This window comes from Triturus cristatus, chromosome 1_2 (assembly GCF_964204655.1).
Source record: "Triturus cristatus chromosome 1_2, aTriCri1.1, whole genome shotgun sequence".
In the NCBI taxonomy this organism is placed as follows: domain Eukaryota; kingdom Metazoa; phylum Chordata; class Amphibia; order Caudata; family Salamandridae; genus Triturus; species Triturus cristatus.
The window spans coordinates 724,903,124-724,929,717 of record NC_140580.1 but is presented as its reverse complement, the minus strand read 5'-3'; the positions used below and the strand labels follow the sequence as shown (position 1 = coordinate 724,929,717).

The 26,594-nt window shown below is 41.0% G+C and overlaps 1 protein-coding gene across 1 annotated transcript in view; it reads right to left on the bottom strand.

Annotated features, from left to right (window-relative positions):
- The window catches only part of SLC45A1 (solute carrier family 45 member 1), a 283,096-nt gene that overhangs the window by 42,685 nt on the left and 213,817 nt on the right, over positions 1 to 26,594 (bottom strand). Inside the window, exons 6-7 of the mRNA XM_085615129.1 lie at positions 7,918 to 8,071; positions 5,251 to 5,427 (exon numbers count right to left, since the gene is read on the bottom strand). Of these exons, the coding sequence (XP_085471255.1) occupies positions 5,251 to 5,427; positions 7,918 to 8,071 (331 nt within the window). The remainder of the gene's footprint in view (positions 1 to 5,250; positions 5,428 to 7,917; positions 8,072 to 26,594) is intronic.

The following is a 26,594-nucleotide window of genomic DNA, read 5'->3' as shown; positions in this document are numbered from 1 at the left end:
TAGGCGGGGGGGCCCACTACCGCAAAGATTGCGGTCGGACGAAAGTCCAACCGCCACCGTAATGACCCCCAGTGTTTTCAGAAACAAACTCCCATAGTTTTCTCCCAGGGTGTGCGGCTCATTATATTTTTTTCTGTTCATGACGGACAGTTTTTCCCTGGTAGTGATTGTCTGAAAAAAGGACATCAGACCATCTGCTCTAAATAGGCTATGCAGCTTGATGCAGTGACTGCACCGGACCCTACTCCATCGGATTATCGCAGTAGCTTTTCCAATGGCAGAGAAAGCATGGGCATCACCATAAAAAAACTGGCGATCCTCTTGAATCAATATTGAGCAGGCGGACCAAAGGTTTGGAGGACAGGGTACTCCGCTATGTTTGTGACAGAGTATACTGTCTGCAAAACTCAAAATCTGGCCCTATTCCTAAGTGCGCCGGGTATGCCTAGACATAGGTCCCGGGCTCACTGTGCCACTGGATTCAAGCTATCCTGGCTGAAGAGGGGTGAAACCCCGAAACCAGTCCTAGGATGCTTGTTTCCGGTCCAGGAAGGACCTGGCTTGGCAGTTTGGGCTGGACTGTTCCCATGAGGCACAGGGTCAAGACTGATTTGCATATGGCCAGGTCTAGACTGGGGTGGCATGGTGAGCAAAAGAATGATGGATTTAACCCAGATCTCTTGACTGGGGTAGAATGTTTTGATTTGTTCTGCATTCCGTCCATAAATTGTGTGTCTTTAGCTTTCTCTTCCTAAGTGCGCCGGGTATGCCTAGACGTAGGTCCCGGGCTCACTGTGCCACTGGATTCAAGCTATCCTGGCTGAAGAGGGGTGAAACCCCGAAATCGGTCCTAGGATGCTTGTTTCCGGTCCAGGGAGGACCTGGCTTGGCAGTTTGGGCTGTACTGTTCCCATGAGGCACAGGGTCAAGACTGATTTGCATATGGCTAGGTCTAAACTAGGGTGGCATGGTGAGCAAAAGAATAATGGATTTAACCCAGATCTCTTGACTGGGGGAAAATGTTTTGATTTGTTCTGCATTCCGTCCATCAATTGTGTGTCTTTTGCTTTCTCTCCCTATTCCTACTCCTACACCTACAAATAGCAAAGTCGTTGTGAATTTGGCCGGGTGCTATCATATATTTTAAGCTTCTGGTGAAAGGCACTAGGGGGAGAGCACCTTTGTTAATTCCACCGCTAAGTGCTGTTGAATTCCCTGAGCCTGATTTACATAGGTTAACTTACACTTTTGTGTGCATTTACTCTTTTTCGGTAGTCACAACCTATGATTTAATAGTAGCTTTACTACTGCGGAGACTCAGCTGTCACACAAGTGGGCAGCGCTCTTGGCCCCCCTATTCGAGACATGCAGAATGGGTGGACCCATTCCTGACTCTTGGCGAGGCTCTTTCCTTGTCCCTATCCACAAAAAGGTCAGCGATCTAATCCCGATAACTATCGGATGATTGCACTGCTTGATGTTGATGGGAAGGCCTACGCAAGCGTCTTATTACAAGAACTGACCAGTTGGGCAGAAGACCGTAAATTAATACCCTTTACGCAAACTGGCTTTCAAAAGGACTGCCACATTGAGGACAATCTGGTTTGCTTAGCCCACATGACTGAGGTTACACTTGCGACAAAGGAAAAATCGCTGTTCTTGGGATTTATTGATTTCCAAAAGGCATTTGACAACGTTGTCCGCCCCAGGATCTGAGAGAAATTGTTCAAATGTGGCATTCTGCAGACCCTACTGAATGCCCTTATCGCTCTGTACTCCGATACTTGGGTCAAAATAAAAGTCTCCGCTAGCTGGTCTACTACCAAAAAAATCATGACCAACAGAGGCCTAAAGCAGGGATGCATTTTGGCCCCTCTACTCTTTAATTTGTACCTCGCAGATTTACCGGAGTGGCTGGCCCGCTCTCAGGCTTTCCCACCAAGTATCGCATCTGTTAAAATCCAGTCAATGCAATACGCAGATGATACAATTCTCCTTGATCAAATACAAGTGGGCCTTCAACGACTTTTTGATTCCTTGGCAACATATTGTGAAACTAATGCACTCAAGATTAATATCTCTAAAACCAAGGCGATGATAGTCTCGAGAAGTCGAGCAAGACAGCGCCCCTGGTTCATCGCTGGGAAACCTATAGAGGTAGTCACCACATAAATATCTTGGAGTCTGGATAGACCATAGAGGGAGCCCGGGTACGCAAATCGCTGCAATGCAAAGTGTGGCTCGCAGCCTGGAGAGGGCCTTCCGACGAACTAAGCAAGCTCTGCATTCTCCAGACCTCACCCCGTTAATTAGAGTGATAGATGCCAAATTACTATCCACAATAGCCTTTGGCGCCACTACTTTTAAAGACAAAATGTTCACTTGGTTGGACAGAATGCAATCAGCCGGTTTCCGCAGAGTGTTTCACCTACCTAATTCGACCTCTCATGCACAAATCCGTATGGAGTTCCGCTTGTTCTCTCAACATTGGATAATGAAAGCAAGATTCATTGCCTACTGTGCAAAAACCAAATTGGCTCAAGCCTCCACACTAAAGAGTTGCATCTGGTCACTGTTAAATAATCCCAGCACTTCCTGCAATACATTTTTAACATTCTGCTTGGACGCATTAGAAGCTCATGATCTATGGGCGAGCTCACTGCCCATAGGGGTTGCCGCCAAAGCTCTGACCAAACAAGCAAAGATACTTTCAGTGGAACACGATGCATCATCCGTGAAAAAGCTATCACATGGCAGCTGGGCATCAAAACTTTATGATCTAAAAACCCTACCTCACTATCTGTCATCTTCCATGAAGCCATCAGTGAAACACCAGTTAATGAGACTACGCTTTGGACTAATCCCCCTGGTGGCGTACAAATATGGACGGAGGTACAAGGCAGATATGTCCTCCCAGTGCCGCTTTTGCAACAACGGGGAAGAAAACTTAACACACGTTTTGTGCATCTGTAGAACTTTACTCCCCCTTCAAACTTTTTGGTTGAGCCCCATCTTGAGAATTCTTAACGTGCGGACATGCCAAGAAGCCTTAGCGGAGTATATGAAGGGGGACTCAGCTCAGATGGCTGACCGATTCGTAAAATTTATGATTAAGATTAACTCAATTTTACCGGCAAATACTACACATGAACCTCTGCTGGGTCAGCTATGAATTTCCTATCCTTGTTCTTTTAAATTGAGAGCAGAGAGTGCTTTTTATGTTCTTTTTTGTATGAATTGCAATGATTTTAATTAATTGTTCAAATAAAATATATCTATCTATCTATCAACTGTCGGGGCGGAGGACTCTGGACATAAATGGATGGGCACGTCCTATCTTTATATGTGAGGAGTTCTCCGCCCCGACTATGGAGTGTCCGCAGTCGCAAAGTTACTATTAAATAGTAGTTTGTGTATATCGAAAAAGAGTAAACTTACACAAAAGTGTAAGTTTACCTTTGTGAATCAGGCCCATTATATGTATATTTGTGACGTTCAGTAACCGTATAATTGGAAATTTGTGTCAATGTATCCTTTATGTGCATAAACTACTAATTGTAATCAAGAAACCTTTTCAATGCACCAAGTACCAATTGAGTTGTGCGGCGCACACTTTATAAACAAATACCAATAGAAGTCCTGCTAGAAAGCAAGCAACTTCCGACAGTAATTTGTTGTAAAAGAATAAGATGTCAAAAGTTGTACCCAAAGGTCAAACAATTGCTTAATTTAAATGATCATACTCTTTTCCTAATTGGGTTTTCTTTTGGCAGACGCAGCTTCTGCGACTACATACTGGCCTTATCTAATTGCCTGTCGCATCATGCTACAATAAGATGAGATGTTTGGTTACACCTGAAACCATTTTAGAGATCAACGGTTAAACATCATATTGATTATTGTATACAGTGTACAACATTTGCTGCCGCTTACGGGGCATCAGTGCAAGTTGCAAATTAGAAAATGAAACACATGATACTTAATTGGACAGCGAGGGACGGCTAGGTGGGGAAAGTTGACCTTGCATTACGAACTGAAAGGCTACGGTACCACTGTGTGCCACACGATCAGCTTTCCTATTACATCTCCTGGAGAAGAGCTGATACCACACCCTGCAACATAGGGAGCAGGAACCCCATGAAGAGAATGGGTTTCCAGCTTGTGGTTGGAGTCTATGGGTACCGACATTCTTTTGGCGTTACCAGGACGTCGAGGACAGGCTCAAAAGCCTTTGTTATTGTGTAAGGGTGAGCTTGGGCAGTGTCAGGCTCTCCACCCCTCCTCCTCCAGGGTGCCGATGGGTTCCAAGCACCGTCTTGACTTCAACTCTTGAAGTCCCCACCCCCTCTCATGGTATAATTATTTTCAAAGTTGGCGCGTTTGATAATGGTGCATCCTCAGTGTCACACTACAGACAGAGAGCACTTACCAGCTCTCTAGATGGCCCTTGCTGGCGCTGAGTACATGAAGATTTTTTTGATGTAGATCTGGAAAGAAATATTCTCTACCAATACCTTAGGACATATGTACTTGAATTGGATAACACTGCAGTTTCTGAGGAACCATGAGGACCTACTATAAAATCTGTACAGAGTTCATTTCTGTAGTCAAAACACCTCATAACGAGCATTGACTACAGAGTTCCATGCAACATTCTAAGGCCTCAGAACCAGGTTATGACTAGCAAAAGTATGTTAAAGCTACTACCAAAAAGTAGGCAATGACTAAGGGTTCTTTAGTGTCTGGCAGATTCGGGACGCCTGGCAATAACTGTTGTATATAATCTGTCTACTATAGTTAGAGTGTATTCATCGATATAATGTGAATAGGGTGGTTGGGACATCAGATATGTAGATCTAGTCATTGATCCAGTAGGTGTTTCTCTTCAAGCACATGCTTTTGCACATGACTCTGAAGGTACCTGCCAGGCAATGAAACACTAAGGTTGAGTGAGAACCCAGGGGTTCAAATTGAAGGCCAGCATCAATCCCCTGTTTTGAATTTTTGTAATCTGATAGTTTTCTTAACACAACTCTCAAAAGTTTATTGCATTTAAATATATGTCCTCAAAAGAATGATTGCCCCGGATGCCTACTAGCTCGTGGTCCTCTTGATCATGTTCAAGTGAAAATTACATCATCATACTCTCAAGGTACACCCTAGATACTTCACATGCAATGATAATTCTGAGTACAGAAATTGTTTCCTTCCATCTTCTGGTATGAAAAAATAAGGGGCTCAGTTTAGTACCTGAGTAGAAGGCTGCACTGAAGGCGTAGATGCACATGCCCCAACAGCCCATGGTCACTCCCGCGTTATATTTTTGGTATTCCTCTGAATTGTGAGCGGCTTTAGGATTGCCTTCAAACACCACTTCTCCCATGAAATCTGTGTAGAACAGCAACATCCCTTCAAAGGACAACCAGCCTATGGATAGAAAACATTTTTTCAATATAAGTAACATAATCTCTGGTTAACTTTGTGATGCTTCTGATTGACAAGCGATTAGCATGTACAACACCCAAAATTAAGGTACGACCATTTTCCTTACAGTGAACCCATTTTGATAGTTTCTTGGTTGAGTTAGGAGCACTTCGGGTGAAATTAGACACATACTGGTGTGACCCATTGTTCCACCCAATAGAAGATGTTGCGGACAACACTTGCTGTTCTTAGTCAGTGTATCAACTATGTTTATTTTGAGAAAGCCATTCTTAATGAAACATATATTTTCATAAAATTATTAGTATGATGCTCAACTGCTTGGCTATTTTGAATGGGAAAAACACAACAGGTAGCAATTATTATATCTGTGCTCTCTGCATTTGTTAGGAAATCCACTTATTTCTTTCACTCCACATTTAAGGAACATTTTAGGGTTTTGGAAAGATAACTACTCCTCAACATGGTACATTAACCTGACATGATGGCAGATCTGGATGTGTTTCTTACATTCTTTAAGCATGAGTTAGTGAATAATAATATTACATTGACTGAATGAGTTGTCTCTTTTAACAAAGAACAAAAGGTACTCTTTTTTTAAACAATCTTAGAAAGACAAAATGCTGAATGTTTTTGAAGTGAGCTTTCAAACCAGGGCAGCCTTTCCAGCAAACACCTATTTTAACACAAGATGATTGACATCATTTAAAAACCATTAGTTTACTATCTCCAATTGCCCATGTTGTCTCACAAAGTCATAATCTTAATAATGCGGCAATACTCTACCAGTATCATGTTTTATACTGTGCTGATGTTATCTTTGTGCATGAAACTATTTTAATTACTAATGTATGTACACCTGTGTATTTTACTTTTAGTAGAACTATAGAAGTAATATACGGACCACTCTATATTATATTTTATGGTCTATGTCACCAGTTATGAAAGTTTGGTATGATCACATTCTTCAAAGATCTACATTTCTTTCAATCAAAACTAAACAAATCACTGGATGTTGTGTGACTATGTGTATGTGTGAACAGTTGATCGCTGTGTGCTAATGATTATGGTAAATACTTATTGTATACTACATAAAGAATACATTAAACAAACCTTTTTATAGTATTGCCATAGTGGCATTAAGCAATAAGACAATAGGTTAGATCAGAAATAAATGCTTAAGGAATGCCTAAAAGCTGAAACTGTCATATAGGTGTGTGCATGGTATCCAGGCCAAAAGTTAGATTTGCATATTTTGGCATTGTTTGCCTCACAAGAAATGTTGTCATTTCAACAGGTTCAGGTTTCTATTTATCTGAAAATGTTATTTTATTCTATAACATTTTATTATTACTTTAGCAATCCAAATGTTTTAAACCAATAACTAGCTATGAATGCCCGAAAAAGCTATTGTTTGTGAAAAAAAGAGCCCCAACATTTCAAATTACAAAAATGGGATCTTGTAATGTATTGCTTTGAGGCAGATTTTTTTCAGTAAGTGAGTATTTTATACGTGATAAAAATAAGATTTCCCTAAATATTTTGTTTTTACATTATTTTATTTCTTGCAATGTAGAAAATAGGTGTTTGTAAAAAACAACAATCTATGTTCAAATGTAATTGAATATATGTATGTATTATTATTAATAGAACATTTTAGATACCAGCATGCTTGACAAGGGGAATTGCAAACATTATTTACATATCTATCTGCTTCAGAAGAAAACCAAATAAACAATAATGGGTGCTTAATGAAAAAAGGGAGTAAACAGTGAAATGACAAATAACACTGTAAGCACTGATGAAACAATCGTGAGATTTTGAGACCACATGGTATGCCTTCCACAAAGAGAAATACTAGATCTCAAATAACATACCAAAGTGAGAGACAACCCTGTACCAACATATATTTGTGATCACAGCTAAATATAGAAGGAACTCATAAAATATATAATGCAGCTCCAATGTTGCATTTAAATACAGAAAAATAATTTAAATGGATGAGATGAAAACCAGGTAGAAAACTGTTAAGTGTTTCCTTATTGAGGATAGTTTCAAGTAAGAGATTGCATTAAAAAGCATGAACAAATATTTGATTACTTCAAACAAGCTGAAATGCACCCATCTGTATATGAAGTCATCAAATAAAAATCTGTAATATAAGAATACATTTTGGAGCTATAATGAGATAAAAGAAAGCAGCCTAACCGAAGGTATGCCCAGTGTACCAAGTAGAAAATATCTAGATGTGAAGTTAGTTGATGGAACTTATTATCACAGTTATTTAAAGTTTATATGTAAAACATATATACCTTACAAACTAGAAGGTTTACAGGGAGGGGATCTTGTGGTCATCTTTATTTCCTCTAGATCTGCCCAAACATGTTTACATTCAATGTTTAATAGTATTTTTGGAAGTTAGACAGATGGTAGTTAATTCTGTAAGACATAGAATAGGATTTTGTAAAAGTTTACCTAGAAAGTGGTTGATGCAGAGGTTACGCAGGGCCTTTGGCATGTTGCAGATGGTGGAGCAGAGGCGTTTCATGGAAAGCGGTTGCCCAGACATCTCACCCGATCCATTCAGTTCACTCTCATACTTTACACCAGTCAGCAAAATGTTAGCCACCTGTACCATAAGAATGCAGCGTCAGCGCATAAAATGTAAACACCTCTGAATTAAATCATGGAAGGTTAACTGATGCAACATTAGTGACTTTATTTCTGCCTAAGCACTGCTAGCCTCTTCTTCAGGTTAAACATGCCTTTTAGAGGCATACTTGTCCATCTGGAAACCAGGACATTGGCTGCTGGGCCAATGACTTTGAAAGGTGATGTGGCTTCTGCAGAGGAGGCTCCACATCAGGTGTGCCTGACATATGGCTAACGCTGTCCCAGTCTCACCAGCTTTGAGGGTCACTGTATTGAAATAAAATCTCATAATTTCCTGCATCCCCTTATGAACTATTTGATTCTATTAACCAGGCAATGTGTACTAGGTTGTACATATAAAGTCAGCTTCTTAAGCCACAATGGAGCCTACAATTACATTATTGGCAAACAAGAAAATAGTAAAATACTCAGAGAAGTAGATTGTATTAATCACAATCACTGTTCATATATTTGTAAGGTTTTATTTGATTGGTGTTACCCCTGGAATCACTCAGCCTTGTGTCAGATCATATATAATATCACTACAAGTCATGGATCATGTCTGTTGCATGGCAGATACTTTGAGTGTGCACTTTCTCAAGTCTAATATCATGATCACAGTGAAGGCTTATTTATCTGATTTAACAGTGGTTGGCAGCTGCATGCATTGCATCTCTTACGTCCCCAGACCTCCTCCACCACACTACCTTTGTCCATTTGCTCTGCTGATGACTGAGGATTTAGTACAACAAAAACATATAAGATACTATTGAGCAGGTTTCCTCTTGCTGTGGTCCCACTCTATGGAATGATCTAAAAATGATCTTATAAACCACAAGGCCCTACGTCTCATCTCTGACCTCTGTTATCAGCTTATGTCTTGTGACTAATGCTCTCATTGTTCGCATATATTTCCTTTGTTTTGATCCCATCACTGCTTTGGTGCTGTTGGTGTATTTGTTGGAAACCGTCTTTCCATCTTGTATCCTAGATTTTAAAGCTGCACTCTTGTTCATGGACTTCAGTTCCTTTTGGGCTATAGTGTGTGTAACAGAAAATGTTTTTCGAATCAACATCACAAATATTATTTAGCAATATGTCTTATCAGCTAGCTTTGAGAAGAAGTGTTTCCCTTTTCCTTTCAGATAAAATGCACACATTTACTCAAATGTTACATATCTGATGAGCACTTATTGTCAAACATAGTTAATGGTTCTCAAGTAAATTTCCCAGGCAAACCCCTTTTAGTGTGTCAAGTGCTTGGATTGCACTCAATGCTTCAGGAACTCAGTGACTGAACGCATGAAGAAATAAACAGATATGCAAGGCGATTACTACAAATGAGTTTGTCTCTGGAAACATTAAAACCCCTATTGTATCAGGAACAGCTGTAGAACATGCGAAAGTGAGGTCTGTGACATACATCAGTCTCAAAATGTGTTCATTCATCAAGGGAAAGTCATGTAATGATTGCCTATAGGCAAAACACTGGAGTGTGACCAAACATAGTTAAATAAGTGAAGTAGAAAACACGGCCTGAAACACCTTGGTCTTTTCAAATAGCATTTTTAATAGAGTTACGCATACCATGCAAAGTTTCTGCATTAATATAGGAAAGTCAATCGCAGGGAGGCGGCTGAGGCGGATTAGCCTACAGGGAAATAGTGTGATGTATTGAGAGGACGATTCCCCTGGGGCAGAGTCCATCAGAGGGGACCATCAGCATGTTCTTGAGAGGCTGCCATAGTACTGCAACCTTGCAGATACAGGGGCCGCCCAGGCCAATACCCATTGCAGTGAGTCTAAGCATGCTGCAAGGTAGAAAGTGAGCAGTCATCCTTTTGGGGATGAATACCTGTTTAAGAAGCACAGTGCATATGCTATGTTACATTAGTTTTGTATTGGGCTTGCAAATTCCAGCCATCTATTTAAGGCCACTTGAGAGCATATAATAGAGATGAACTTGTCAAAAATTCCAAATCTTAACCAGCGAAGAGCAAGGGATGAAATCAACGTTTTTATTTTTTTATTTTTTATTGAAGTCTAAAAGCAGATTACCTTTACACATCTGATACATGAAAAAATAAAAGATATCAACCCGAAATTCAAAACACATTGCATATATAAGTAGTAAAATACATCCAGATTTAGAAAAGGATTGCTAAAACCAGGTCTCAACTGCCGATAAAATCCCCCAAGGATATATATCCATGTACAAAAAATTAGACTCAATCCTTCCTTCAAACTCACTGGTTCTTGCTACACCAATTTATATCAGGATGATAATAATGATAATAGACCCCAGGACTTTTTAATCAAAATAGGAAGACCATATTTTCGTGAATTTTTTGAGACCCCCTATTCTCATAGCGTATATGCGTTCACTTCGCTTAACCGCCCGCATCTTATTGACCCATTCCATTAGTAAGGGGACTAAATCTGTTCTCCATTTCTGTAATAAAAGAGATCTAGCTACTGCCATAGCGATATATACAAGTTTGACCATCTGGTCTGGGAGTAGAAGATCTGGGTCATAACCAATAAGGATCAGTTTATAATATCTTAAACATTGTAAATCACATTCAATTGCAAGAAAACCAAAAACATCTTCCCAAAATGTTTGAATTTTTTAGCACTTTAACATAGTATGAGTCCAATTAGCTGCCGGGTGACTGATACATCTAAAACAATGAGCTGAAGAATTAGGGTACATTTTCTGCAAAACAGAAGGTGTGCGATATACTAGCCATTTACTGAAAAAAAGCATCCTACGCCAATTTGCACCTCTAAGTGTGTTAAAATTTAATCTATTAATCGTCATCCAAACATTCATAGAAATTTCAACATCCTCCTGATCAGACCATTTTTTTATTGCTTTCTGTGCAAGATCCAAACTCTTAACCGAGGTTAAGCATTGTTTCCACTCACCAGGTTTCCTGTCAGATGCTACTAATAGTAGATCATTGACTAACTGGCTTGACCCATTCAATTGGGACATATCTAAATCTGAGAAAAATTTGTATAACATATTATAAGATCCCAATAGAATAAAATCATTCGGAGCTCTCTGTAAAATTTCATGCTTAGATAACCATTGACCATTTTGCAGAAAATCACCTACTTGGCAGAATCCTATCATAGCCCATTTTAACGTAAGTTCGATAGAGGATACGATCCCGGCTAAGGGGAGTATCCCCGCCAAAAGAGTACCTGAGTTAATGGCCGGGATAGAATATCTCTTAAACAGTGCTTGTCGTTTTTTGAATACCCAATGGAGGCACTTATACCTAACCAGTTTAGGGGATTTAAAAATTGCAAGCGGTGATTGAATCTGATTTCTTTAAGCATAAGATCCATAAAACTATTAATGAAAAAATTTACTTGTGGGGGAGGCTGAAATCTCGTTAAATATTGTGCAAAATATGCATAATAGTAATCCTTGAGATTTGGAAGCGCTAGCCCTCCTTGTTCCTTCTTCTCGTATAAGGTGCTTAGTGCAATGCGTGAAGATTTCTTTGCCCATAGAAAAGTGGTAAACATTGACTCTATTTTAGTAAAAAACAAACTTGATAAGGTGCATGGAATAGTTGAAAATAAAAAATTAAAAAGAGGTAAGACTGACATTTTAATAAGTGCAACTCTCCCTAAAATCGAAATGGGAAGAGAGCTCCAGCGCAACAGCAAAGCTTGAGTTTTCCGAATTAATGGCACATAATTCAAATGGTACAGGTCGGAGACTAAATTCGAAAAATACACCCGAGATATCTTTTCGGGTTAGAATTAATACAAAATCGAATATCTATATGTAGATCGCTGGTCACCCCGCCACATTGAATAATTTCAGTTTTATTTTTGTTAATACGATATCCCCCTAATGTCTCAAAAGCCTCAAACAATTGAAAAACTCTAGTTTGGATTTCCATCTCTGGCTTAATCAGGAGCATTATGTCGTCAGCATAAAGCTTCAGTTTTGACATTGATGGAATTGGGGGAGAAATTACTGGGCAGTTCCTTATTGCGCCTGCCAATGGCTCAATAAAAAACGCAAAAAGAACTGGCGACAGGGGGCACCCCTGTCGCGTGCCACGTTTCACTTTAACCTGACCAGCTATTGAGGTGTTAATAATTATATTGGCTTCCGCATTGCCATATAGTCGCTGGATCAGGGATAAGATTTTGCTGGGGATGCCGAAATGGTCTAAGATCATAAATAGAGTCTCCCATACCACTAAATCAAAAGCCTTTTCGGCGTCAAATAATATCACCAAGGCAGGTGTTTTATGTATCTCGAAATAATCAAGTGCTTCCACAAGATAGTGCGTATTGGTGGCTAATTGTCTCCCTGCGATGAAACCATTTTGGTCGCTATTTATCAAGTTCGCAGCGTGTTTATTAAATCGAAGGGACAGAAGCTAGGTCAAAATCTTGTAGTCCAAATTAAGTAATGTTATTGGTCTATAGGAATTTGGATCTTCAATATTTTTCCCTTTCTTTGGAAAACTCACTATATTCCCCTGACGGAAGGATTCTGGCACCTCGCCACCTTCTAACATAGAGTTTAATAATTGGAGAAAAAATTCTGCAAATGAGCTTAAAAAAACCTTATAAAATTCGGGTGGAAGTCCATCCGGGCCACAGGCCTTTCCATTTGGCAGATTTTTAATTACGCCTTCTAGCTCCTCCATCGTAAAAGGTCCTTTCATACCGAGATTTTCAGTCTCAGAAAGTTTTGGTAGATCATTCTCGAGTAGATGTTTTTTTAGAGAGCTCATATCTACATTTTGCTCGAAGCTATAAATAGAGTCATAATGTTGGACCATTATTTCAGCTATTTTAGCTGGATCTTCAAAACATGTGCCTGATAAGGGGCAGGGATGAAATCAACGTTGATGTCCTATCCTTCTTGTGGTCATGACTCTAATGAACTGGTAACTTCTTAAGTTCATCTTCATGTAGATGGCGTCTCTAAGTTGCTTCTAGAAATGGGGGTAACCATTTTCTATCATCCCTTATTTTTAGGTTTAGATAACAGAGCACTTAGTACCCGCCACATAAGAACCCCATAAATTGAAAATAGAGGCAGATCTTAACTCCAAAGCCTTTTTGCAGTCCCTTCCAGTGTCTGCCATTCTATTCATATTTTCAGGGTGAAAGTACATTTATCTGATCATTACATCAGCCATGGTTGTCACTTTCACCTGCCATTGTTCAACTGGGAATATTTCCTTTTCTTTTTTTAATTCAATTTATTTTATTAGATTTTATTCCTGCAACATGACCTGCTAATACATATAGATGATAGTAATACATATGTCTATTGTACTTCTAAACATCAGAGTACATTACACTGATGTGGTCTAACTAAATCCAAATAACATATAACTTGAGTTTTAAACATAAATGATAACAAGACAAACAAAAAAGAAACTGTGTGTTAAAGGAAGGAAGGCAATTTCACAAAGCGAGAATAAGAAGTATGGCTTCCTCTGTCATTGGTTATAATGGCCCCTGAGTAATCAACAGCAACCAGAAGAACCTGCCTGGTTCAAAAATCAAACTATTATCACACACACCACAGCAGTGACTTGGAAGAACCCCAGCATTGAAAGACAAACCAGGAAGATTCCCGAATTTCAACACAAATTACATTTTACCCAAATAATGGTCTCGGTGTGCTAGCTTCCAGGGTTTCTGAAACGTACTCAACCGATTGTTAAATCGCTGATTTTACAACCCCTTTTCATACAGCATAGAAACATGCCATCTCTTTGCAAAAGCTTTCTCACCACAACTAGAGCAATTAGATATTATGCGGTGAAGTGTTGTAACTAGTGTGATGCAGACGTCTCAAGCATTGGATTCTTGCACTGCACAAGCAGCCCTGGAATTCACAAGTCACTCATCCTCAAGGGTTTACTTTAAATTGTGTCAAGCAACATGCACCGACCAATGGTGAATAAATAGAGACATCAGGGTTTTGCAAATTAATATTCCTTGTTTCAAAGCAGTAAATAATCAATGAAGTTGCATACATGAGACTTACCATAGCCAGGTTAGATTCCAAGCCCAACCCAGCTAGGCATTGATCCAGAAAACATGGTGGATCCAAGAAGGCCAGGAAACTCGCCCAAGATTATTTCATATCCAAATAAGAGCCCAGAACAAAAAGAGCTTACATGCCCCCACTCCCTGAACTGAGGAGTTGAGACATGTAAGTCTACAATTAGATGGTGACTCTGAAATGGAGAATAGTGCAAAAGTGTAGACTTGCACCTAGGTGCAAGAGTAGATTTAAACAAGAGTAAAATTTACGTGGGCTATTTTCAGTGGATAGGACAGAGCTAAGGTAACAAGGGATGGTTCCTATTACTGTGCATTCAAAACGGAAAAGGTACTGGAGACACGCCCACTATAGCTAGACCACACCCTGCGGTTACACAGTAATTGAGAATTGAAAACAGTTTTAGTTAAGAAACAGTGTGAAGGAATTTGCCATTTCAAAAAAAGTAAGTAAAAAGGCCCATACAATCAGGATATACATCTAAGGGGCCGATTACGATGTTGTTAGGAAGGGCTCCGGATAGGATTCGGTATTGTTGAATCCGATTTGGAACCCTTATTTCCTACTGAATCTGTCACCTTTCTGGATGACCGAGTATAATGCAAGGAAGCCGTCCAGGCTGTCCGACTCATTTCCGAATGGGATTCAGGCAGCCCTCGTCATTCGGATCTGACTTATATAGCCCAATGGAGACGGTTTCCCAACGACCAAGTACGATGACCAATTCGGACAGCCGTTCGGAATCGGTTAGACTGAGACGAAACGGCTTTCGGAATTAGTCTTTGGGTACTCGTTGCAGGCCCCGCCTTCCCCCGAAGGCGACTAATTATGGCCTGGGGGGGTACGAAAGGGACCTCTTTTCCCAAAAATGCATAATGTGTCAGGCACCATGGGGTGCCCGCCCCAGGGTGCAAGGATTTCCCCAACCACCCCTTTTTTCAATGGGAGCCTGTGTTCTCGGTCGGTACACCGGCTCCAATTGAAGTCAATGCAAATCCGACCGAACCGAGCCTGCAAGCATACAGACACATCGTAATCAGCCAGTAGGACTCCCGGAATCCGAATCGTTCGGAAAGCATTCCTAACCCGATTCATTGGAAATGCTTTCCTAACGACATTGTAATTGGCCCCTAAGTTGTGTTTTCTTGCATTTTCTCACTGCTGTAATGCTATTCCTTATTTCTGGATGGGGTCACTAGATTTATACATCAGGGTAAAACCAAATTATGCTGCAGGTTTGACTATATTATGTGGCAAGAAAAGGCAAATTACACAATGTTAACTGGCACATTTTGTGATAGCATTGCGTCATTTTTGTTTACATTTTTACACGTTAACAATGCCTTGGCTAAGATTACACCTCATTAGTACCAATTTAACACTAAAGTGCAGGAATATGCAACTAAAAGGCTAAGATTACACCTCATTAGTACCAACTTAACACTAAAGTGCAGGAATATGCAACTAAAAGGCTAACAGTCACCCTTTCTGGAGGGTCTCCATTGCACAGTAACACATTCCACTGTGTATTTAGTCGTTTTTGATCCCTTTGGGACAGAAAAAACATTCTCTTAAAATCTGCAAGTTATGCAGCAGATGATGATGCAAATCCATAACTATGCTGAAAATGCTAAAGTCGCAGATTCACAGATTTTCAGTGGCAGTGCTTATGGCACTATATTAGGCAAAACAAACTCTGGCACTGGCAAAGTTTTGACTATTCTAAAGTGAAAAGACTTGTCAAGTTTCACTGAATCAACACTGATACAGAATGGGCGGGAGCAGCGCAAGTGCCTATTATAAAAAGAAGAGCCATTGCAACAATTCCATGACAGCAATGGCAACATGTGCTGCTGCCGTGCTGCCTACTCTCATTCCCTCAGGGTGCTCACTGAAAGCAGAGATCTCTATTATAATTAGAAGGAACTTAAACAACATATACCCCACTTTGGGGCACCAGTGACTGTGCATTTAGGGCCAGATGTACGACCCTTTTTTGCGCTTGCTAACAGGAGATCGCCCGTTTGCGACCACAATAAAGGGTCCTGGCACGTACAAACGCTATTTTGCGAGTCACTGACTCACAAAATAGCATTTGCGACTCTTGCTTTTAGGAAAGGGCATCTCTTCCTAATAACGAGTCTGAATATCATGTACTATTGTCTTGCAACCGCATTTGAGGCTGCAAAACACTTGCAGTTTACCACCTACTTCAAGTAGGTGGTAAACCACTCACAAATGGGAAGGGGTCCCCAGGGGACACCTTCTCCTTTGTGAGTCTGTGCGGAAATATTTTTTAAGAGCAGGCAGTGGTCCCAGGGACCACTGCCTGCCCATAAAAAGTGAAACTGAAATGTTTCATTTTTCTTTTTTATATGCATCCCGTTTTCCTTTAAGGAAAACGGGCTGATTTAAAAAAAAAAAATGCTTTATTTAAAAAGCACTAACAGACATGGTGGTCCGCTGACCCCAGCAGGTCACCATCACTGGGAGTGCTAGCCATTCCCAATGGGGTCGCAAATTGCGCTTGCCTCATGAATATTAATGAGGCATGCAATTTGCGACCCCATTAGGAATCGCAAACAGTGTCTGAGGCACTGTTGTACATTGAGCTTTGCGAGTCGCAATGAGACACAATTTGAGACTCGCAAAAGTGAATAGTCTTTCATCTGGCCCTAACGATGTGTTGCTGCACAGTGGAAGGCCCATCGCAAACATTTAATTGTCATTAATGAGGTGAAACCTTTTTCCACACACAGGGTTAATATGTGCAGAAAAATGACAAAATAATAAAGTATTACTACCCCACATTAAACTGCAAACATTTAGTCAACTCTTCTGCCTAATTTGGTCCTTCCCAGTTGCATAATTCCAGAGGCTCTCATTATAGTGCTGCTGCTCTACGGGACCTAAACTGATAAAAGAGGGATGGGTGAGGTGGAATGAGGGGAAGGTGAAGCAGAGAGCCAGGAGGGTAATAGGGAAGAGACTGAGGAAGGAGGGAAGACTGTGAGATGACAGTGAGAACAAAAGTTGGATAGTGATAGGGCGAGAAGGAGAGCTAGAGGGGGTGAGGAGGGTGAGCAAAAGTGAGAGGAGGGTGAAAAACAGAAAAGGGCGAGAAAGAGAGATGGGTGAGGTGCAGAGAGAAGAGTGAGGTGGAGAGGAAAGTCTGAGATGAAAATTTTGAAGGGTGAAGTGCAGTGAGATTAAGATGACGCACAGGAAGAGGTTTGCAAAGTCAGTAGAAGGAAAAAGTAGGATAAGGTGGAAAGAGAGGAGAGTGAGGTGAGACAAATATGAGAGTGAAGTGAAGAAAGTGAAGGCACGTATGGAAACAGGTGGCTAAGGTGGAGCGAGAGTAGGATCATGTAAAGCGGAGAGAGTGGGGTGAGTGGAAGTAGAGGGTGAAATGAGCAGGACAGGAAGGTGAAATGGAAAGAATGGAGGGTGACGTCGGACGAGAGGAGGGTGACACAGAGAGAAAGCATGGTGACCTGGTGAGAGCAAAATAGATCAAACCTATGGGTTTAAACCTCTAGAAATACACAGTTAAAACCAGTAATCAGAATCCGGTAATAGGTATGGTATACAGCTCACACCCGTACAAGACCACCCAGCATGCACAGACCCAGCTCTCAATCACCTGGGAGTCTCTGAACAGCCACACTATAACCTTATAGCCCGCCGTAGCGGGCTATACCGGCTGTTAATGGCCCGTTGCAGCGTTAAAGGCCCGAGCCGAAGGCGAGGGACTTTAACAACAGCAGCGGGCCATTAACAGCGGTATAGCCCGCTACGAAGGGCTATAAGGCTATTAGAACATTCTGCCACTAGAGGGCAGAATGTTCTACCAAAACAAAGCCCTTCAGGGAGTGCGAGGGGATTGAAATCCCCTCAGGCTCCCTGAAGTCTTTGTTCACAGCCAGAGCTGTGAACAAAGACACATTGGAATGTTGGTGCTCCGGGCTTATACCGGCCAGTATTAGCCCGGAGCGCTCCATTGTCTTCAATGGAGCTTCCAACGTTCCAATGTTCTAATCATCTTTATGGCCCACCTATTTTTCTTTAATGCCACCCAGATCCTAAATACTGGAGCCAGGCCTGGGGTGGATGTGTACTTCTGCGAGGTACGCTATGTTCTGGCAATAAGTGTAGCCATGCTCTTTAAGAGCAGGTGTTCTGGTGTACTTTGCTCCAGTAAGTACATCTTTCAGAAAGGTGCAGTAAAGTTGTCTAATGTGAATGTAATTCAGTGAGGTGCATTAACTTGTCTTCCTATAACAGCTGCAGTGTATACCACCCAGGTGCTAGTGTCCTTCAGAGGAATATCGAGTATTCTGTTCTGTACACACGTAACCTTCAAAGAGGTGTAGTATATTTCACCCTAAGCACCCGTATCAGTGACAAGTAATACATTCCTTCATGTGTGCATGTGTGAATGAAGTTTTGTGTGCAGGTGTCCTTCAGAGATGTGCAAAGTGGTTTTGTTTGCTCTCCACATGCCTTCATTTTTCTGTTCAGAGACAGGTTGTGTGCATTGGTTTAAAGTTTTATTGCTGGGCATGCTGCCTCTGAAAGAGAGTTCAACTAAGAATTATGATCAGCCCCTGCATCCTTTAAAGGTACAGCTTTTGGTCACTGGCTGTCAGAGGCTGCATACATGGATCCTCAAACACTTAAGAGCCAATTCACAAATGTAAAGGTGCGGTAGTCCCGCCCTCCCGATTAGTATGTGCACGCCACACTGGCGGGCACATGGCACATCTTCAACATTGCGGCAGGCGGTGGCGATCCACAAAGGCAGGTTGTGCATTTCAATGCACAACGTGACAGGCACCATGCGGCGCCTGCCACGTTGTACATTGAAATGCAGGGGGGTACCATAGGTACCCCCATGTGCATCCCCCACCCCCCAGAATCCCTGGGGGCCCGCTACGGGCCCCCAATGTCAAAAAACGCCTGTCATTCCGTGGCGGCGTTGCGGCCACGGAAAGGCAGGTCCCCGCATGCATTGTAATATGGATGGCGGTGTCTACCAGATACCGCCACCATATGAAATGCTTTTTTGCCCGGTAGGCAATCGGGTGGATTGCCTACCGGCGGAAAATCGGTGGACGGTCTTCCCGTCCGCCGGGGTCCCCCCAGCCATGGTAATGTGGCGGGGGAATTTGTAAGAGGGCGGTGACTTTTAGCGGGCGGATCGCCACCGCCATATGGGCGGCGGTGATCCGCCCGCTATACTAATGACCCCCTTTGAGTTCCAAAAAGTAGATTAAATACTAAGGTAAAAACTGTGACCACTGTAATCTGCTTAGTATAATCAGTATAATCAGTTTCTGCTACTTTGAAGTTGGCCTTAAATCATGCCTAAGTCCTGGTCAACTATGAACCGATGCTTTACATAGTTTTGCTTTTTTAAGTCACTTTTTGCCTTAAAAGTTTAAAAATGCACATCCCAGGCTCCTCGTATCTGATTTTGATTCTGTGTTGTTTTGTTCATGAAAATGTTTTCACTTTTTTTACGCTGGTTTTGGATTTTTATTGTGTTGTTCCCTTGACTTTAAAATTCATGATTCAGCTTGAACTTAACACAATACTCTGGGGAACTGCCTGCAGTTTGTGCCACAACTACCCTGTGTTGAGCAGAGATTTAGAACTGTATTTAGTCTAACCAAATTGTGTTTATGAAGTTGTTAGGAGTACCGCTCTCCCAACTTAATAACACAATTTCTGACAGGTGCACAGCTACAGCTTGTGTCATGGAACACCACTACCTAATGCCCCCAGTACAGACCAGGACCGTACTCCCGATTCCGAAATTAAGTTTGCCATTGTCAGCACAAACGTGAAATTGTGTGTGTTGGGGACAGTACTGCACAGAAAGACTAAGCAACAGTGTTGAAGTTCTGCTCAGTCTTTCAATGCATGTGCACTTGTGCATAGTAATTTATAGTGTTGTATCGGCTTGTTGGGTTTGTAGGGGGATAGTATGGTAAGTTAATTAAGTAATAATTCATTATTATTAATCAATAAGTTTTAAGTAAGTATGTGATTGATATAATTAGTTATTTATCTTTATTAATATGTTAGTTGATTAATAATTATGTATATTGTGTAATAATTATACCTTTTTGGTATAGTTTCGGTGTGGACTGCTGGGTTTGTGGGGTACAGGCCAAAAATTGTATTAAGTAATAATTAATTAACAATTAATTATTAATTGGGGTTTACTTATTTAATTGATGATTAATCATGTAAACTCTGTTTTACTTATTTAGTTTAGTTATAGTTTAGGTATGGGCTGCTAGGTTTGTAGGGTGTATGGTTTAAAATTAATTAAATAATAATGAAATAACAATTATTTTATAAGTGATAATTAATTATAAATCGCTTATTAAATGTGTACATTGTTTAATTTTTTTTATTTTTTAATATATATTTATGTTAATTAATATTGTTTATATTAACAGTTTTAGATTGCTTTGTAAATTAATAGGGCCATTCAAATATGTAGTGTGTTTCAAGTGAAGTATTTTCCCTACTGTTGCTCAGACTGGAGTGGGAATAGTAAATTGAATCCCTCCGCAGTCCAATGCTTTGCCTACCCTTGCACAGACTGGAGTGGTATTGGTAAATCGTACCCCTCTGAAGTCCAACACTTTTTCTACTGTTGCACCGACTGAAGTGGGAATAGCACATTTTACCCCTCCAAAGTACAACTCTTTTCCTACTGTTGCACAGACTGGAGTGGGAATAGTAAATTGAATCCCTCTGAAGTCCAATGCGTTTCCTATTGTTCTATAGAATGAAATGGGAATAGAAAATGCAACCCCTCAGAAGTCCAACACTTTCCCTACTGTTGCTTAGACTGGAGGGGGAATAGTAAATGTAACCCCTCTGAAGTCTAACATTTCCCTACTACTGTTGCACAAACTGGAGTGGGAATATTAACTATTACCCTTCCGAAGTCCAATGCTTTCCTTACTGTTTACATTATTTTTCAGTAAATGTGTTTTGGGGGGTTTTAAATTTGTAATATTGAATTTATTGTCTATATTAATTATTATATTTTTGTTATTGAATTGTTTATATTGTTTTAGTGTGTATGTATTATATACATATATATGTATATGCATATGTTTTAGTTTCATGGGAATACATTTTAAATATTTAAAAAATATACATAATGTAAAATTAATAATTGTATTAACTATGTTTCACTATATACATACATTTTACATAAACAGAAATACACATATATGCATATATTTGTGTGTTCATTTAATTATATATTTATATATATAGCATTACATATTAGTGGAATATTAGTGGAATTAGACAATATATTAACTTTATATATTAAAATAGTTAACATTTATTACTTTAAACTCTCTTTATATTAAAAAAATCCACAGCGGAGGCAAGATGGCGACTGCTTAGAGGTCGATAGCAGCATCGGTGAGCCGGGATGGTGTAGGTGACCATACAGACCCGAGTACGAGCCGCTAAGGAATACATGATCGGAGATGCGGTTTAAAGTCTGGACGGCCAGCACCTCGATTACAGTACAGATAACGGGACGCCCGATTTGGAGGTTTCTCTCTTACCTGTTGGGAGTAAGGACGAGGACTGGACGAAGAATGCCTCCGAAGCTAGCAGCAAACACTGCAGGAACTAAGGCGGCCGCCATGGCACGAAAGCCCCGAGGTGGAACTGCTACGGGAGCTGCTACGGGTTCAAAGGCATTGGAGACAGGTGCGGCGGATCCAATGGGCTCTCGTCGGATGTCGGTAGCTGACCCGGTGAGTCGGGGGAAAGGCGGCGCTTCGAGCAAGAATCAAATAGGCGGCACGTCAATAGCAGAACTGTTTGCCCGTGGAAAGGAGCCTAGGAGTGAAACTGCAGTAGAAGCAGCTACGGAGGTGCCCGTAAGGGATGAAAACGGGGGTAAAGGTAATGAAGCAACCCAGACTTTATCCCAAAGCAATATTACGGCTATTTCTGTAAAAGTAGTGAAGGTTACCCCTCCCCCTTTGCCTGTGAATGAAAATGAAAGCAGCAACTCTGGAATGACTGTTCTGCCAGATACATTGCTAGGGTCTAACTTGTTGGCAAACAATGGTATGTGGGAGAAATTACCTAAAACGACGGGAGAAAGTGTTGAATTAGGGCTATCTCAGCTGATTTCTCCTGGAGAGGATGGCAATCTAATGGCGGCTGCAGATGTGGGTCCTGGAGATAAGGTTACTCAGGATAAGGAAAAGGAGCATAGTGACTGCTTCTTTTCAGTCTCCGAAGGGGCAGAGTGGTCTCAGGATGAACAAAGCTCAATGTCGGGGGACAGTAATCCCGAATTTGACTTGGAGGAGAGCGATTTGGATCCACCCACAATTACCAAAAAATCTAAATCTAAATCAAAGGTAGAAGCTCAAGATCGGGGAAGTGGTAATTTAAAATGGGACTATTCATCCGCCACTCCTATTTCGGAAACAGTTGAAAATACCACAATGCTGGAGGTCATACATCAAGCTATCCTTGCGCACTGGGAAGAAACCTCTCAGGACAGTCGAAAAGCTCAAGCTGCTATGAGAAAGATGCAGGGGGTGGTAAGGAAGCTTTCCAAGGCATTTACCAATATAGGGGAGAGGGTGACGAGCCTAGAGGAGAGAATTGTTGAAACGGAAGCGGAAACGGCTCACACCTCTACTCAAGTTGAGGTTCAGAATGCGCAAATCAGCGATATCCAGTGGAAGCTCGAAGAATTTGAAAACCGACAGAGGAGGAACAATCTCAGGGTGCTGGGGGTTCCCGAGGGGGTGGAAGCTGGAGACGCCAGAGCATATATAATTAAGCTATTTAAATCCACCTTCCCGGAGCTATTAGAATGGAATTGGTCATCTGAAATTCAAAGAGCACACCGCACCCCGTTTAAGATTCGAGCAACGATAGGAGGCGAGGTAAAACCACGAGCAATCTTAGTATTCCTGGGGAACTTTCTCCTGCGACAGACTATCTTGGAAAAAGCTAGACCAGAAGCAAGAAGATCAAATGGGGAGGTTTCTTTCTTTGTCCGTGCAGACTTCTGCCACACAACGGTAGAGAGACGTTGGAGACTGAGGCAGTTAATTAAGCCATTTCAAGAAAGAAATACTCAGTGCTATTTAATTAATCCAGCGCAGCTCAAAGTGATTTATGACGGACAGACAAGATATTTTTCATCTGAGATAAAGGCGAAAGAATTCTTGGACACTCTGGGTAATCCAAAAGGCTGAATATTTTATCTCAGGGGTATTATAGAAGCTCTTCGGATCTACTAGTTGTGAGGGGGGGTACTGGTATGGTATGGATATATTTGACGATTGGCTTAAGTACCACCCAGCTCACTAATGCTGTTCACATCACATGCACAGACCTTGGTCTGAGCGCCTCCTGGGGAATGGGGGTAGGGGTAAGGGGAGGAGAGGGGGTCGAGGTGGAGGTGGGGGGGTGGGGTGAGAGGGTTGGGGTTGGCTGGGGGGAAGGGTAAGGAGGTGAAAAAACCTAAAAAAATAATAAGTCCAGGTGCCATTTTCAGGAGCGATATTTTTTGTATTTCTATAACGGTTTGGGTTCTGAATTTTGGTGAAGTCAAAGTAAGATGTAAAAGATAGCAATGGGGAAACTTAAGATATGCACAGTTAATATAGGTGGTTTAAATGATTGGAGGAAAAGGCAGAGATTAGGGCACTTCGTTAGGTTAAACTCTATAGATGTCTTGTGTTTACAGGAGACGCATTTACCCTGGGAAAAAAAACATTTGATAAATATTAAAGGTTTTGATCTGCTGACCTGTTCATCACAGACGTCTATTTTAAGAGGTGTGGCAATTTTAGCCAAATCAACGTTGGGAGGGGCAAAACGTCAAAGGGCCGATATAACTGGGAGATGGGCATTGGTAGAATTGGAAATTGGGTGCACAATCTGTGTGATCTATGGGTCTAACCAGGATGATCCTGAAATATTTGATTTTTTGGAAGTAGAATTGGCAAACTGGTCTGGCCCAGTTATAGTATGTGGTGACCTTAATATTCATATTGATTTCATAAATAAAGGCCCTTATCTAGGGCGAAAACCTAGGGTATTTCGAGCTATTAGTTCCTTGGTTAAATCATATGGGCTGGTAGATGTATGGGGAAATAAGGAGCCCAATAATCCGGGCTTTACTTATTTCTCGTGTCCTTTTAAGAAATATTCAAAACTGGATTATTTTTTTGGTATCAGCAACAGAATTGAATAAAGTTAATATTAATAAATTACCCAAAACTATGTCTGATCATAGCCCCTTGATTTTGGAATATGAATGTGAGGCTTTTAAAAAAAAATTCTCAAGATGGACCTTTGAAAGGAAATTGTTAGCGGATAGTAGCTATGTTGAACACCTAAGAAAATGGACGCAGGATTACTTTGATGCTAACCGTTTTAGCGCATCCAGAAATAATGTTTGGGACGCATTTAAGGCAGCACTGAGGGGCGAAACAATTAGTTACTCTGCTAACCGTAGGAAAGTAGATCGGTCAGAGAACCTAAGATTAATTAATCAGATAACAGAAGCAGAAGAACAGCATATGAGGGAAATTGGCCAGGGAAAAGATGGAGTGGGGACTAGACAGAGGATCTCCATTATACAAGCAGAACTTCATAAGCAGGTAGCCCAGAAAGCTGCAGGTGAATATCAGACCCATAGAGGTAAATTATATGAGACTGGCGAACAGGCAGGTAGATTATTGGCACTTCGGATCAGACAAGGGAAAATCAAAAATACTATTTCAAACATATGTGAAGGCAATCAGAATTATTCTGAACCAAGTGATATATTAAAAGTTTTTAGAAACTTTTATCAGACACTGTATAAGGAAGAGATTGATTCAGAGACTGGAAGTCATGAGTTTGTAGATAGTGGGCCTCTGGTAAGCATGACCGATAAAGGAGAGCTAGACAAGGTTCTGGAAATGGATGAGGTAGTGGAGGCATTACAGGAGTTGGCAACCGGAAAGGCGTCAGGACCGGACAGTATCCCGCTAGAAGTTTATAAATGCATTCAGAAGGAAATTGCTTTGATATTGTTGGATCTATTTAACGGGATAATGTGTACGGGAGTGATACCGGAGTCCTGGCATGAGACAAATATTATTGTCTTCCATAAAAAAGGAAAACCTAAAGAGCACCCTGGATCCTATCGGCCAATATCCCTCATTAATGCGGACAATAAGATCTATGCTAAGATTTTGGCTAAAAGGTTGGGAAGGATTATTGGCGGTCTTGTCTCCCCGTGGCAGCACGGATTTATTCCAGGCAGAGGAACAACCGATCATATTAGGCGAGCGATCACTCTGTTCGACGTGCAGGTTGCCTTGGGGGGAAGGATGGCCATGATCCTTCTCGACGCAGAAAAGGCCTTCGACCGTGTTGCGTGGAAGTATTTATGGGGGATATTGGACCAAAGGGGCTTCGGCCCTAATATAATTAAAGCTATTAGGGCCATGTATTGTGATCCTGAGGCTAAAATCCAGCTAATGGGTGAAAGCTCAGAATCAATTCATATCTCCAGGGGGACGCGTCAGGGGTGCCCCTGCTCACCTATCCTTTTTGCGTTATATATAGATCCTTTGATATGTAGAATTATGGCTTGCAATGATATTAAACCAATAGTCTGTAATCAGATGGAGACCAAATTATTGGCTTATGCGGACGATCTGGCGATAATTACATCCGAGCCGACTAGGGCATTAGTAGCTCTGAAAGAGATAGCTGAGGAATTTGGCCGCTCATCCGGCTATCGTTTGAATGAGGATAAGACTCAGATAATTTGTACAGCTAATATTCAAAAAGAGGATATAAGATATACTGAGTCAGCTGTTTATTTAGGGGTTATGGTTAGCTCAGCTATAGATATGATCATAAAAGAAAATTTTGCCCCTTTGTTGAAATCAATAACGGCAGACCTTAAAAGAATAGATACCCTACATCTGTCTATAATAGGGAGAGTTAATGTGGTGAAAATGACTATGTTCCCTAAGATTTTATATCTTTTTCGTGCTATTCCATTTGCGATAGATGAGAGTATATTAAGGTCAATAGAAGCAACTTTCGTGAATTTTATCTGGCAATACGGTAAAATAAGGCGATCAATGAAGTATTTGTCCCTTCCACGGTAAAAAGGGGGGTTAGCAATGCCGAATATTAGATTGTACTATTGGGCGTGTTTGTTGACTAAGATGGCAATCCTATTCGATCCTGCCACTAACCTTTTGGAATCATCATTTGGCACTCAATATCCCCCCTCTATTTATGTACTTATGCTAGGCAGAGAAGCATTGGGGCTTCTGCTACGGAAAACTGAGAGAAGATATTTCAAAAAAATGAGATACAAGTCGCTTGAAGGCATTTGGCAAGTATG